This window comes from Enoplosus armatus, chromosome 21 (assembly GCF_043641665.1).
Source record: "Enoplosus armatus isolate fEnoArm2 chromosome 21, fEnoArm2.hap1, whole genome shotgun sequence".
Classification (NCBI taxonomy): domain Eukaryota; kingdom Metazoa; phylum Chordata; class Actinopteri; order Centrarchiformes; family Enoplosidae; genus Enoplosus; species Enoplosus armatus.
The window spans coordinates 830001-845045 of NC_092200.1; the positions used below are offsets into that span (position 1 = coordinate 830001).

Below are 15045 nucleotides of genomic sequence, written 5' to 3' on the forward strand. Positions count from 1 at the left end.
CCGGGTCCGTCTGGGGATTTAAACTAGCAACCCTGCGAGCAGCCTGTGGCCGGTTCACTGACCTCGGACAAATGAGAGGAAACAGTGAATCCCAGCAGCTGATAGGACGACAAAGAAAAACGTCCGTCTGATATGAAAATCGACTATAATTAGCATATTCTTTTTCTTTCTCTTCACTCTGCTTTCTTGTCATCTTTCTTCTCTTCTTCTCTCGTCTTTTTCTCTCACTTTTTTCATTCTTGTCATTCTCTGTTTTCTCTGCTGCTTTTGTTCTTTCCTGACTTTCTCTTTCCTCTTCACTCACTCTTCTCCTCCATCTTTTCCCTCCCTGTCCGTCACTTTTCTTGGGACGTGGCTTTAGCGTGTTTATAGCGTGTTTACGGCCGTGTCCGTGCGCCCGTAACGCTGCTGGTTTGAGTCCCCGGCGGCTCGTTTCAGTTGTCGACGTCCCGCCGCTTCTTTTGGCTCTGCTTTGATGTGTGACCGGCCGCCAAAGATGCTCTATGTCTGTGGAGATGAATCACTCGATAGTAAACAACTACAGATTGTGTGCAGACCTACACAAACACACAAACCGACTGGGGAGAATCAGAAGATAGTGTAGCTTTTAAGGATAAGGATATGTGCAGATCCAAACCGAGCATTGTGTGTGTATCACAGCCTGATATATCTTATCATTATTATTATTATTAATAATAAAACTCATCAGTGAGCATCACCATGAACACACACTGTAGTTTATCTGGACCACGCACACCATCCTGCTGCCCCAAACACTCACTACAGCACCACATGTGGATTCATCCGCCGCTGAAAATAGTCCTCAACAGATGCACTATTTCCTGCTGTTAGTTTGATAAAAACTACAGCGAGCAGCTGTTGGAGGGAATGACTGAGCCTTTTGAAACATGAAACTATATATTTGTGAGGTGTTTTTAAAGATGGACGTCTTCAGTAGGAACCAATGGGCTAAGAGCTGAGAGCCACAGACAGGAAGTGAGACAGGAAGTGAGACAGCATGATTCCTTCAGCCAGATTCAACAAAAACTGTTCTTGGTTATTTCTCATATAGTCACATTTTCAGTGATGTAATTTTAGAAATAAAAAATATATAAAGTAAAATTAGCTACTGCTAACATTAGCTAAAATGTGGGCTCTTTCTATTCGCCAACAAGCGGATGTTTCCTCGTCTCAATGTTTGTATGCCTCATTAACCCTCTTAGTTTTTTAGTTATTGGTGGATTTAGCTGTTCAAATGAACATACAGAGATCTACGTCATTGATTTGGGAAAAAGATTACCATGAAATAATCAAAATATTGGTACCACTCTCTAACTAGGTGCCGTTTACAGAGGTTTTATAAGTTGTAACTAATTATTTCATCATTTACTGTTGCTTTAAGGATGAATTATAAGCCAGGTTTCTGTTTGACAATAAGGCATTCATTGAGAAGATATTCATGGTTTTCTCACTTTCTAACAAGCCATCAAGTCTGCAGTTATAAATGTTAATAAGTTGTTGATAAACAAATTTTGATCCAAGTAATTCAGCTACTCAAGGGGATGTTTCACAACCTGGCAACCCAAACCTTGTTCCAATGAGTTTACTGCTTCTGTCGACCTGTCAGTCTTCAGGGTCCCAAAAATGATGTAAATCAGGCATCATTAGAACAAAGTGAGTGAAAAATGGTCAGAGTGAGACATCGCGATGTTTCCCACCTCTCTGCCAGCCGCCCGCTGTGTCGTCCCTCTGGGAGGAATCAGGGAGGACAGGGAGGACAGGAAGGCAGCGAGCGGTGGCCTCGCCAAATACAGGCGAGTTCAAACAGAGGGGGAGGAACGGGGGAGGAATCGGTGGGAAAGAGACACAGAGAGGGAGAGAGGAGAGAGAATTAGAGAGCAAACCATCTCAACCTTGGTAAGTGTCCCTGAGTGACTCCTCCAGACTCAACACTCCCTGTTGGTCTCGTCTTAAACCACACAGGGAGATGGCAGGCAGGTTTATATTCATTACATCCCAGTATGAGACCGCTTGTACTGGGAGACTCCCAGTGTGTGTGAGAGCAGCTGTTACTAATGTGTTGTTACGTTAACGGGAAGTTCTTACCTCAACAGTCGTGATAAGACTTTTCCTGCAGAGATAAAGAGACAAACAGAGCGATGAAACAGATTCAGCCTCCCTGATGGACAGAATATCAGGGCTGTCGACGCTGCAGCATTTTATATCAGATTCATGGTCAAATTAGAAAACAGCAGCGATCATTTCTCAGCAGCAGGGTGTGGTCAGCACGATGATACCGAACTTTACAGAAGTGGAGGCTTGATTTGCTTCGTCGCCTGACGCCTCGCGTCTGTCCTGTCACGGTGGACGGTTGGGGTCTCGTCATCTCGACATTGAAGGTCTGCAGAGGATTTGTCAGAAACCCGAGCAGAGCAGCGGCGTTTTGGTATTTTGAGATGGGAACATTTTACTGTCAGATTGGACTGCTTATCTGCTCTCTCATTATAAATAAACTGCCCTGGGAACTCAGACAGACTAAGAGAGTCACAAGCTGGCACTTCAACTTCAATTTAGCTCAAAACTTTATTGTCCCGAGAGAGATCTGGTTTGTAGACGAGGTCTGAAAATGAAAACCACTTTGTCAAAACAATGAAGAGACAATGAAAACGGATGAAAACATGACAGACGACGGCAGGACGAGCAGCTGAAGTCACTTTGATGTTGAGGAGGCGTCCCAGACTCTGTTTCCCACAGTTTGTTATTGTCCTTATGATTGAAACTGGATTGAGTAGAACTTCACCGCGGGAATAATTTCACAGACCACTTTTATTTGGTACTAACAGTTTTAGCAAGTTAACAATGCAAACTGGCACCGTGTTAAAGATCAGACTGCTTTTCAAACTAACGGCAAGTTATTCACTTCACTTTGTTTTACTTTATTGGCAGCAGCAATAAAAATTCCACAGAATATACGACACACATAAACACATAGCAATATATGCAAGTGAAGGGCAATCAACGCGAAAGCATTTGTGGAGCGTCGGCGTCCGTCACTCGCCCGACTCACCGAACAGATACACGTCCATTTTATGAGCCCGATAACTCCACAACTGACGTCCATGTTGGTCAGTTCTGCACCTCTTGATTTATGTTCCGTGTCAATGCAGAAAGTAGTGAGGTGGAAAGTACGAGTGGCGGGTGGACGTGAAGCACGTTCGGTTAGTTCTGGCACAGACCTGCAATTAATGTTAACCTTTTATTTACTGTGAGCACGATGTTTCCCCAAACATACCGTAGTTACTGCACAGTCAGTCAGCGCCCTCTAGTGGTCGTAGTAATTATGTTGGGAACAAAGACGGAAGTCTGGTGTCATTGTTCTAGATATATCTGTACAAAACCTTCACGTTTCCGCTTCCGACCGACAGTCAACGTTGGTTTCTTTCATCATACTGAACCTTAACCACGTGTTTATTATTGTAACCGTGACGATAAAGCTAAACGCTGGCAAGGGAACCCAAAAACCTCTTTAAACCTAACCAAACCTTAACCAGAGCGCTGTCACATCATGAGACAGATTTATGTTTCGTCAGATCAGAACGTCTTTGTGTCGTCCTAGAGGACATAAACAACCTATTTTGCAGAAAGACAGGATTTTAAAACATTGTCAATGAACGTAAGACATGTTTGCACTTCACCTCATTCGTCCAGTACTGACACTCTTGTCTGGTGATAGGATTGTGCCTCCAGATGTGAACCCCGGACTCTGGGGTCAGAGTCCTGAGCTTTGTAGGTCCAACCGTCCACATCGTCCACACCGTCTGATCTATGACTTCGATGTGGTCCAAGAACGTAGAAATAAACCCATGATGTTTCAAAGTGATTTCAAAGTCACCAGAACCTTCAGCTGTTTGTTTCGTTGTACTCTAGTTTTACTTCATTTCACGACGATACAACGCATAAATACTACGCAGTATGTAAAATACATACAAGAAAAGAGCAACGATCAAAAACAAAGCAAAGACGTAGAGACATGAGACTTGTCTTCGCCTCAGTTTGAACCATCTGGAGCAAATTTATGTCAGTTCACATCCATTGGTGTTTGTGTGTCGCGTGACCTCTAATCGTGTCTTTGCATGCAGGCTGAACACCTTCAGGCTGCAGTGCACTTTCATCTCTATTAAACACAGATCTCAGCTGTGATTGGTTACTGTCCCTGGCAGGTGTCCCACGCTGTTTGTGACCCTGTCAGGCGCTTCATCGTGATCAGGGTGCAACTAACGATTATTTTCATCATCAGTGAACCTGCTGATTATTTTTATGAAGGTCAAAAATCTTTAACACGTCTCGTTTTGTCCAAAACCCAAAGATACTTAATTTACTATCATATGACGTGAAAAGGAACTCGTCTTTTTTGCTTGAAAAAATTGTTGCTGATGAATTTTCTTTTAATCAACGATTAAATGAATCATTGCAGCTCTGAAATGTTTCTAGAAATGTCTCGTTTGCCGTGTTGGGTGTCGCTTTACCATAAAGGGCGTTTCCATCCGAACGTGACGTCCCCCCTTTTCACTTTTTTCTGTCTCCAAATAATTCTTCTTGTCCGTCTCTCTGCTTTGATCCACCCAAATGAAAAAGTTGAAAATGACTAAAGCTTCTTCAGAACTACAAAAGGCAGCACTTGTGTGTTCTGGCGTGTGTAGTCGACCCAAACGAGACTTTCTCTTTCCTCCAACTGACGATGAGCGAGTTTGGCATTCGGGACATTCCTCTCGTCAGACGGCGAGGCTGCTTTAATGCCTCCTCACCACTTTTGTTTACCGGCCGTTTAACAGCGTTACACAGATTTAGTTTCACATCTAGAGCTGCTCAGTATGTGTGTGTGTGTGTGTGTGTGTGTGTGTGTTTACTAACACAGCCCCGCTGACTCACATGTGGTGCCAATAAGGCCGAGCAGGGCGTCGACTCTGGAGCAGATTTCTGTCCCACGCAGGCGAGGCTGAGCCTGACAGTCAGTACTGAGGGCTTTTTCCACGCCCACGCAAAGTTTCACCTTAACGCCGTTAACGCTGTCATCGTTTGCATCATCGTTTAAACACTTTCCTCCGATGATTTTGAAGAGGTGGACCAACTTTGTAGGAGTTTCGAGGAGTCATGTGACACATCAGTTCATCCTATTGAAATGAACTTTAGTCATTAAATCCAGATGAAAGATCTTCAAACTGTAATGTTTAGTATCAGTGTGGATTTATTCATGCAGGAGTATTTATGTGAGCGTCTGAGCAGGTTCACAGGGTTAGTAATGTGAAAAAACACTTTAAATGTTTACAGTACATGACTCTTCTTACTTTGTGTGTCTTCTTTGTAAAGTGGCCGTTTTATTAGATCTTTAATAATGAAATAGGTTTTATTAGATCTTTATAGATATGTTTCGTTTGTATAAGAACTCTAAACATTTACACCAAATGTAACCCTCCCAAATGTCCCCATAAGTAGCATTAAACTTATAAGAAGATACCCTGTGAAGCCACGGCAGGACCTGAACCCACAGCCCTGGCCGTCTCAGAGCGTATTTAAACTCCTGCACGTAAACGTGAAGGTTGTCTGGAGTCAAACCTGTGATATCTTAAATGCAATCTGCATGCTATGTGTGTGCGTGCGTGTGTGTTATAAGGAGGGGGGTAGATGGGTGAGCCAGCCCGCTGATCCCTCCTAATGTAAACTAAACAGACAGAAGAAAGGGCGGACTTCTGTTAATGGTGAGGAGGAAAAAAGAAAGAAAGCACGAGCTCCTGCGGTACACTGTAAAAAATATCCACCCGGTTCTTTAAAGTATAAGTCTGCTGTTATTCTACATTTTTCTTACCATCATCAAACCTCATGTTCAGACTCAAACCAGCAACCTGTCTGTCTGTCTCTCAGTCCTGTCTCACTTCCTGTCTGTGGCTCTCAGCTCTCAGCCCATTGGTTCCTGCTGAAGATGTCCATCTTTAAAAACTCCTCACAAATATATAGTTTCATGTTTCAAAAGGCTCAGTCATTCCCTCAAACAGCTGCTCGCTGTAGTTTTTATCAAACTAACAGCAGGAAATAGTGCATCTGTTGGGGACTATTTTCAGCGGCGGATGAATCCACATGTGGTGCTGTAATGAGTGTTTGGGGCAGCAGGACGGTGTGAGTCCAGATAAACTGCAGTGTGTGTGTTCATGGTGATGAAGGAACATGTGACCCAGTGCAACTTTCGTTTTATGACCAAGTACCTGCACATTCCCATCAGCCTCAGCAGTACTTACTGTGTTTATTACTAATTAGCAAATGTTAGCATGCTAAGACGCTAAACATGAGCATGTTAGCGTTGTCATTGGGAGCATGTTAGCATTTAGCTCAAAGCACCTCTGTCTAAGTACAGCATGACAGAGCTGCAGACGGTCCGGTTCTAATATAAGGGGTTAATAATGAAACTGGTTTCCCTCTCAGTGTAAACGAAGAAGCTGCGGTGAGAAAGATGGACAGACTTTGATCCCTTTAATGTAAACGTGACAGACAGACAGGAGATGGAGCGGGAGATTAGCATTCCCATTAAGCTGACAGGAAGCAGCGTTTGGACAGGAAGTCCTCGCACACTGATCCGTCACATCTGTCAGATGATCTGTACCTCCAGGTCCCTCCTTCTTCTTCCTCACCTCATCCTCTGATACATCTTATTTTGGAGTGAAGGAGAGGAGGGACAGAGACAGCTGTGAAGCCCAACAGAAGCTGCTGCGTCCTTCTTCCTCTCTCTGTGAACACGTGCTGCAGACAGTTACAGCCGAAGAGAAGTTCAAGGCTCTTCCTCACTCACTAACATGAACACACACAAACACACTCATCCAGTACACAAACAAAGATACACATTTACACAAACAGCTGAAGGACACAAATACAAACCTACACACACACACACACACACACACAGTCTGTTGAACGCAGCTCATCCATTGAAGGAGGGATTACCATTGACAATGGAGAACACACACACACACACACACACACACACACACACAGGGACACAGTGTGTGTGTGTGTGTGTGTGTGTGTGTGCTGGTCTTTGTCGTGGTCTCAGTAAACACAGGGAACAGAGGATGGAGGGTGTGTTCACTCACTGATGTCAACAGTCAAATCCAGAATTAGCAGCGTCCCATTTCAAGCCCCCCCTCCCCCTCATCCCCCTCTTCCTCCCCCTCCCCCTCCTCCTCTTCCTCCGCCTCCTCCTTCTCCTCCTCCTCTATAAGATGTGGTCTCAAGAGGTAGGTCAAATGAAGGAGCCACCTTAAGGCCCTTAACATTTCAGTTTATAAGGTGCTTTACGGGAGCATGTTCCAAACAAATTCAGCAATTAATCAAATTACCAAAATGTCCTCTGGGGCCTCTGTGGCTTGTGGGGCCTCTGTGGCTTGTGGGGCCCCTGTGGCTTCTGGGGCCTCTGTGGCTTCTGGGGCCCCTGCGGCTTGAGCCTGCGTTGCCCCAGTTGGTAATCCAGTTTTAAGATGATCTTGTGTGCAGATATTTTCACCCTAACAGACAGAACAAAAGGATTTCTTAAATTCACATTTTTTATAGTGAGATTTTGTAGAAGAAGTAAGATATGATGAAAAGTATCATCTTGGTGTCGTTCCCAAAATGTAGGAATCGTATTTACACCGATATTGAAATATTTCAAATGATCTCATGAGTGTCTGCACTGCGTGTGTGTGTGTGTGTGTGTGTGTGTGTGTGAGAGAGAGGGATTACAGAGGATTTAATAAGATTGATCATAAACCAAGAGTCCTGTTAACAACATACCGATCAGTGTTTGTGTCACATGTTGGCAGCATCTCTTGTTTAGCTTTGTTAGCTGCTCAGAGAGGCTTCGTCTGATAAATCAAATCAAAGTCATAATACGCCGCAGGGGCTGATGGGAGAGTTAGGAAATGTTTGGAGGCTGCTGTCGTCGTCGACAATGACGATGTTTGGCTCAATTGTCAATTTATTGTTCCTGATTTCTGCGTCAGAGACTCGAGCCTGGATTCTTGACAGTCTAAACCGGATGTTTGATGGTCTAAACCAGATGTTTGATGGTCTAAACCGGATTCTTGACAGTCTAAACCGGATGTTTGATGGTCTAAACCGGATGTTTGATGGTCTAAACCGGATTCTTGACAGTCTAAATCGGATGTTTGATGGTCTAAACCGGATGTTTGATGGTCTAAACTGGATTCTTGATAGTCTAAACCGGATGTTTGATGGTCTAAACCGGATTCTTGATAGTCTAAACTGGATTCTTGATAGTCTAAACCGGATTCTTGATAGTCTAAACTGGATTCTTGATGGTCTAAACCGGATGTTTGATGGTCTAAACCGGATTCTTGATAGTCTAAACTGGATTCTTGATGGTCTAAACCGGATGTTTGATGGTCTAAACCGGATTCTTGATAGTCTAAACTGGATTCTTGATGGTCTAAACCGGATGTTTGATGGTCTAAACCGGATTCTTGATAGTCTAAACCGGATGTTTGATGGTCTAAACCGGATGTTTGATGGTCTAAACCGGATGTTTGATGGTCTAAACCGGATTCTTGACAGTCTAAATCGGATGTTTGATGGTCTAAACCGGATGTTTGATGGTCTAAACTGGATTCTTGATAGTCTAAACCGGATGTTTGATGGTCTAAACCGGATTCTTGATAGTCTAAACTGGATTCTTGATAGTCTAAACCGGATTCTTGATAGTCTAAACTGGATTCTTGATGGTCTAAACCGGATGTTTGATGGTCTAAACCGGATTCTTGATAGTCTAAACTGGATTCTTGATGGTCTAAACCGGATGTTTGATGGTCTAAACCGGATTCTTGATAGTCTAAACTGGATTCTTGATGGTCTAAACCGGATGTTTGATGGTCTAAACCGGATTCTTGATAGTCTAAACCGGATGTTTGATGGTCTAAACCGGATGTTTGATGGTCTAAACCGGATTCTTGATAGTCTAAACCGGATGTTTGATGGTCTAAACCGGATGTTTGATAGTCTAAACCGGATGTTTGATGGTCTAAACCGGATGTTTGATGGTCTAAACCGGATTCTTGATAGTCTAAACCGGATGTTTGATGGTCTAAACCGGATGTTTGATGGTCTAAACCGGATTCTTGATAGTCTAAACCGGATGTTTGATGGTCTAAACCGGATGTTTGATAGTCTAAACCGGATGTTTGATGGATGTAAAATGGGTATTTGATTAAATTGAGCATTTTTAAAAGTTTGCTTGAAATGCGGTAGTGGCTGATGACGTTCGATGACGTTCCGGATTCTCCTGTCAGAAGTGATTTCCTTCAGTAAATCCTGCACCTGGACACCTGGAGGTTTTGTGGCATTCTCTACCTCCTCGTTATTGATTCATATTTTTAATTAGACAGGATTTAAAATAACAGGGAAACACTGACCTGCAGGTTTCTGCAGGACAACTGTGTGTGTTTCAGTTTCCTACACACACTCTCCTCCCTCAGCGCTGTGCTGTCCAAACACAGACATGACAAACTGTGTGTGTGTGTGTGTGTGTGTGTGTGTGTGTGTGTGTGCCCACAGCAGGCGAGGGCCAGAAATCAGGTTTTATGAGTTGTTGAGACATCAGTTTGTAAAGATCAGTCTTCTGTTAATGGAGGGGGATTACAGAGAGAGAGAGAGAGTGATGAGCTGTGAGGAGAAGACTTGCAGAGGTCGGACAGACTCCAGGAAACAAACTTTCTTGAGTGTAAATGAGCTGCTGGAACTTGTTTCATACCTGCTCTGTTGAGGTTTTACATGTTTTAACACATTAAGTACGAGTTGACCAAACTTCCCATCGTCGCCAGTGTTCAGATTGATTTCCACTGCAACAAGAAATCTTAGGCTGCACATTACTTCAAAATGTTTATAAAATAAACTGCATCTGGATCTGCTTCAAAATACACAAAGTGATGGACAATCGTGATGCATGCGGCAGATAGTTCATGAGAAAATGCTCTGTTTTAGAAACAGGCGTCTTTCCACCAAATTCCACTAACTTTTCTTCAAATTTTAGTGAAATCTCTTTCATAAGTTTTTACACTTTCCTTCTAAAAATACAAGGATTCAATTAGTAATTAGTAGTAGTATGATATCAAGTGTGCTGTATGGCCAGAAGTACGTTGACACCCTTGTGTTGTTGAAACAATTAAAAAAAGTAAAAGTAATTAGCAACAATTTAGATTAAGTGTTTACCTCATATTTTAAAGAAAAACACCCAACATGAACTGGTTTCAGCTTCTCAAATGTCTTCTATAATAGTACATCTTGGGATTTGGACTGTTAGTTGGACAAAACACGTGGTTTAAATCTGTCAATTTAGCATTGAGTAATAAAAAGTGTTGAGTTTAAACACAGGTGACCACTCAAAGCCTCATGGGAGCTGTAGCTGTTGAAAACCAACAAAATAATCACTTTATCTCAAATGTCACCGTCCAGTACAGCAGAAGAAACCTTTTGACCATTTATCCACAAACATGTTTCAATTTCTCAGACAGAAAACCTCAGGGAGAAATTACAGTGAAAGAATTTGGCTGCGTCCCTGCCGAAGATAATACAACTTTAGTTTATGGAGCTGATGCATTCACTGTCACAGATTTGTTATGACCCTGCAAGTGGATTTCAATAGCTAACACAATCTAACTAACTCTCTTGGGTTAACAGTAGTTCTTCAGTTTTCTGCAGACAGATGTGTAACACAACTCTGAGGTGAACATGTGACTGTAAATCACACAGATGTACCAGACGTCTGTCCACAGCTCGTCTGTCATTACAGCCCTGATAACCAGCTCTGCATGAACACACAGAACTGACTTCTATCTGACTACACTCACCGTTACAGCTGCTACTTTGTGCTGCTGACATGCTATTAAGATTTCCTGCCACTGACGGTGGACTTTTTTTTAAATGTAGTTCTTTTCAGGCCCACTTCAATCTTTGTGGGGCTCTGAACTGGATTTTATAACCCACAGCAACAAGTGGCTGTAGTTGAAGATGAATAAAACCCATCCATTGTTCTTCTATACCTGCTCAGCCTGTATCAGGCAGCAAGGGGCTGAAGTCTGTCCCAGCATCGGCTTGTTTTGGCAATGTATTTACATCCATTTCAAATTCATGTCAAAACCAAAAAGTGACCAAAAGACATAATATTTTGGCAAACAGGAGAAAGAACATTTCATCTTAAGGTCTGCTGTTACTTCCTGACTTCCTGTCTGCTCTCAGCCCATTGGTTCTTACTGATCCTTAAAAACACCTCACTAACATATAGTTTCATGTTTCAAAAGACTCGGTCATTTCCTCCAACAGCTGCTCGCTGTAGTTTTTATCAAACTAACAGCAGGAAATAGTGCCTGTGTTGGGGACTATTTTCAGCAGCGGATGAATTCACATGTGGTGCTCTGGTGGGTGTTTGGGGCAGCAGGACGGTGTGTGTGTGTGTCTGAGTCCAGATAAGCTACAGTGTGTGTGTTCATGGTGATGAGGGACACAACAGTGAGGCTCACTGGTGAGTTTTGATAGTTTTAGAAGATATCACCTCTATATCAGCATCACGATTAGCGTCACTCTCACAGGTCGGTCCTTTACGCTGCTGAAGGGATCACTGTGTTTCTTATAAAAGCTGCAGGAGTTAAAACAAAGACTCTTCTTCTCCCAGCAGCCTGAATCAACATCACAAACACTATTCTAAGAAACAATGAATGAACAAGGCTTTTATTTTTTAATCTCACTGAAGCGATGATGATGTAAGTGAGATAATCGCCTCCGAATTGTCGGTTAAACGGCGTTAATGGACTCGCTAAAGTGCCGGCCGCCTCCACACACACACACACACACACACACACACAGACGAGCCGCCCATTCACACCGTTTAACAGAGCATCACTGCTGCTGACATTCATAAACTCCCAAATCGTGACTTTGATTTTCTGTATGGACGCCCACAAGCGAGAGACATTACAGGGAGAGAGAGGGAGGAAAAGGTGATGCAGAGATGTTATGTAACGGCGGTGGATGATAATTGGGTCTTCAAACCAGTGATTAGCTCGCTGCCTGGCCTGGAGGTTTCTAGGAAATGTAAAATACAGGTCTGGACATGTGTGTGTGACAGTGTGTTCTGGAAAATGTGAGACAGTAAAGACACAAATTCAGTTCAGCGTTTGTAAGAGCTTCAAACTTTCTGTCAAGTTGAGCGCTTGTACATGTGAAGAATGCTAACATGCATGTGTGATTGTTGGTTATTGCAGATATGTTTGTGAGTGCTGCAGGCCTCCTGCATGGTGTTCATATTACTATTATTATTAGTATTATTATCAAACTACAGTGAGCGATTGAACACGTTTCTTTGCCCTGCACTCGTCTTCTCAGGCTGCAAGGCCCTTAACAAGCTCCACCAGTTGAAATGATAGAAGCTTCTACATAAACTCAACAAGGGCTCAAACGATTGATTGATCAATTGATTAGTCAATCGACAGAAAATTATTCTCCTCAGTAGTTTAACTCATTTAAGCAAAAATGCCAAAATGACCAGCTTCTCCAATGTGAGGATTTGATGCTTTCTGTTTTTTTATATTTTTGATTTCTGGGCTGTTGTTCGGACAGAAATGCAATTTTAAGATGTCCCCTTGGGCTCTGGGGAACTGCGATTTTACAGTTATATTGACATATATATATAAATATATATATATATAGACATAACACTCGAAGCCGAAAAGTCCCTAAATCATGTTCAGCTTCCTGGCAAACTGCACAAACCAGCAGCCGCAAACTCGGGCAGGAAACATCTAAAACACCTTCCAAAATAAAACCTTGTTCTTTAAACAGTCAGCTTCTGTCCTGCTGACTTGCAGCTTTTAAACTTTCCCATAATTCACTGTGAAGTAACAGAACAGAGAGATTACAGTTTGTAAATGCTGCTGTAAATTCAGTCGTTCTGGGCTGCAGTAATGACAACAGAGCTCCTGGTGGGAACCATTAACTGGTTTAAACGCTGCCTGACTCCAAAACCTCCAACCGCTGCTGCTGAGTCAGCAGGAAGAGTCCAATCAGCAGTGTGTGTGTGTGTGTGTGTGTGTGTGTGTGAGGTCATGTTAGAGATGGTAACATAATGATATGTGTGTGCTGTGTGTGTAGATGACTCCATAGCTCAGATGTGGCCACACTCATTGTGTGTGTGTGTGTGTGTGTGTGTGTGTGTGTGTGTGTGTGTGTGTGTCAGACTGGATTCACATTTGTGAGGCGTTCATGGTCTTTCTGTACATGTTTGTAGAGGAAGTCTCTACTCTGTTCAACATCGTTAACTGCTGAAGGAGCCTGAAGCCTCAGGACTGTTGCTATGGTTACCTGCAGTATACTGTAACATACCATGAGCTCTGATTTACAACAGAGGTTAAGGTGTTGACCTGAAACATGTTTTAGCCAATCAGAGACCAGGCTTTTCTGCTGAGACATTCTCCCTGACTGTGAGTTTGACATCGTGATGGTGAGTTGGACATTGTCCTAACCCTCTCTCCCTGTCTGTGTCTCTGTCTCAGGTGAGTCTCAGGGCATGGTGAACTTCGTCCTCTCTAAAGAAGGAGGCGATCTCTCTCTGGTGGAGCAGGCAAACGTCTGGCTCTTCCTCCGTTTGGCTAAGACCAATCGCAGCCGAGCCAAAGTCACCATCCGCCTCTTCCAGCAGCACCGGCTCCTCAACGGACGCCCGTCTTTGCTGCAGGACGACACCCTCCTGGCGGAGAAAACCGTGGACACCCGTCGCAGCGGGTGGCACACCTTCCCGGTGTCGGCGGCGGTGCAGGCGCTGCTGGAGAGCACCGAGAGCACAACGCTGAGCCTCAGGGTATCCTGTCCGCTCTGCGCTGATGCCGGCGCAACACTCGTCTTGGTCTCCGGCGGCTCGGAGACGTCGCAGCGTGCTAACCAGCGGGAACAATCCCACCGGCCCTTCCTCATGGCCGTGGTCCGGCAGGAAGATGGCAGCGACTCGCGGCGGCGCAGGAAGCGTGGGCTGGAGTGTGACGGGAAGGTCCGCGTCTGCTGCAAACGGCAGTTCTACGTCAACTTCAAAGACATCGGCTGGAACGACTGGATAATCGCGCCGCCCGGTTACCACGCCAACTACTGCGAAGGGGAGTGCCCCTCCCACGTGGCGAGCATCACCGGGTCCACGTTGTCCTTCCACTCCACGGTCATCAGCCACTACCGCATGAGGGGCTACAGCCCCTTCCAGAACCTGAGGTCGTGCTGCGTGCCCACTCGGCTACGAGCCATGTCCATGCTCTACTACAACGAGGAGCAAAAGATCATCAAGAAGGACATCCAGAACATGATCGTGGAGGAGTGCGGCTGCTCCTGAACCGGATCGGTCCGGGACGAACTGGACTGGAGGAGAGGAGGAGGTCTTCTGAAGCCAGAGAGAGAGAGAGAGATACAGGGAGGAGATGGAGAGAGGAGAGGAAGATGAACAGGTGACTTTATGATCATCGTCACTTTCATCTACTGCGTTTCATCCTTCAGCTCCTCCCCTCCGTCCTCCGTCCCTCCGTCACTCCTGGGTCGCCCTCTGGGAATAAAAACTCTTCTCCGTCCTCATCCAGCAGAACTCAGAAAGAGTCTCGACGGCACTTTCAGAAAAAAAGAAAAGAAAAAAGATAGAAAAAAAGGATATCTAATATATTTTTGTTACAAAAGGAGGGAGCGAGGCTTATTTATGTGGCTGAGACGTTCAAGCACCACTCGACCTGTCAGATCTTGGAGAGACGAGGTGCCTGAAAAACTACTAACAAAAAATCTCAAAACTATGCAACTTGTTTCACGTATTACGATCTTATTGTATTTTACTTTCCCAACTGTTTACTTTTTTCAAAATGTACGAGGAAGAAACAAGAAGACTCTTTTGTATTATTTTTTGAAAGTATAAATTTGTGATGTGTGTGTGTGTGTGTGTGTGTGTGTGTGTTTGTCCATTCAAGTGTGCATATGTGTGTGTTTGTGTGT

At 44.0% G+C, this 15045-nt stretch overlaps 1 protein-coding gene across 1 annotated transcript in view; it reads left to right on the forward strand.

Moving 5' to 3' along the window:
• LOC139304190 (inhibin beta A chain-like) overlaps positions 1-14404 on the forward strand; it is an 18382-nt gene extending 3978 nt beyond the window's left edge. Inside the window, exon 2 of the mRNA XM_070928071.1 lies at positions 13584-14404. Coding sequence (XP_070784172.1) covers positions 13584-14404 — 821 coding nt within the window. The remainder of the gene's footprint in view (positions 1-13583) is intronic.
• The last annotated feature ends 641 nt before the right edge of the window (positions 14405-15045 follow it).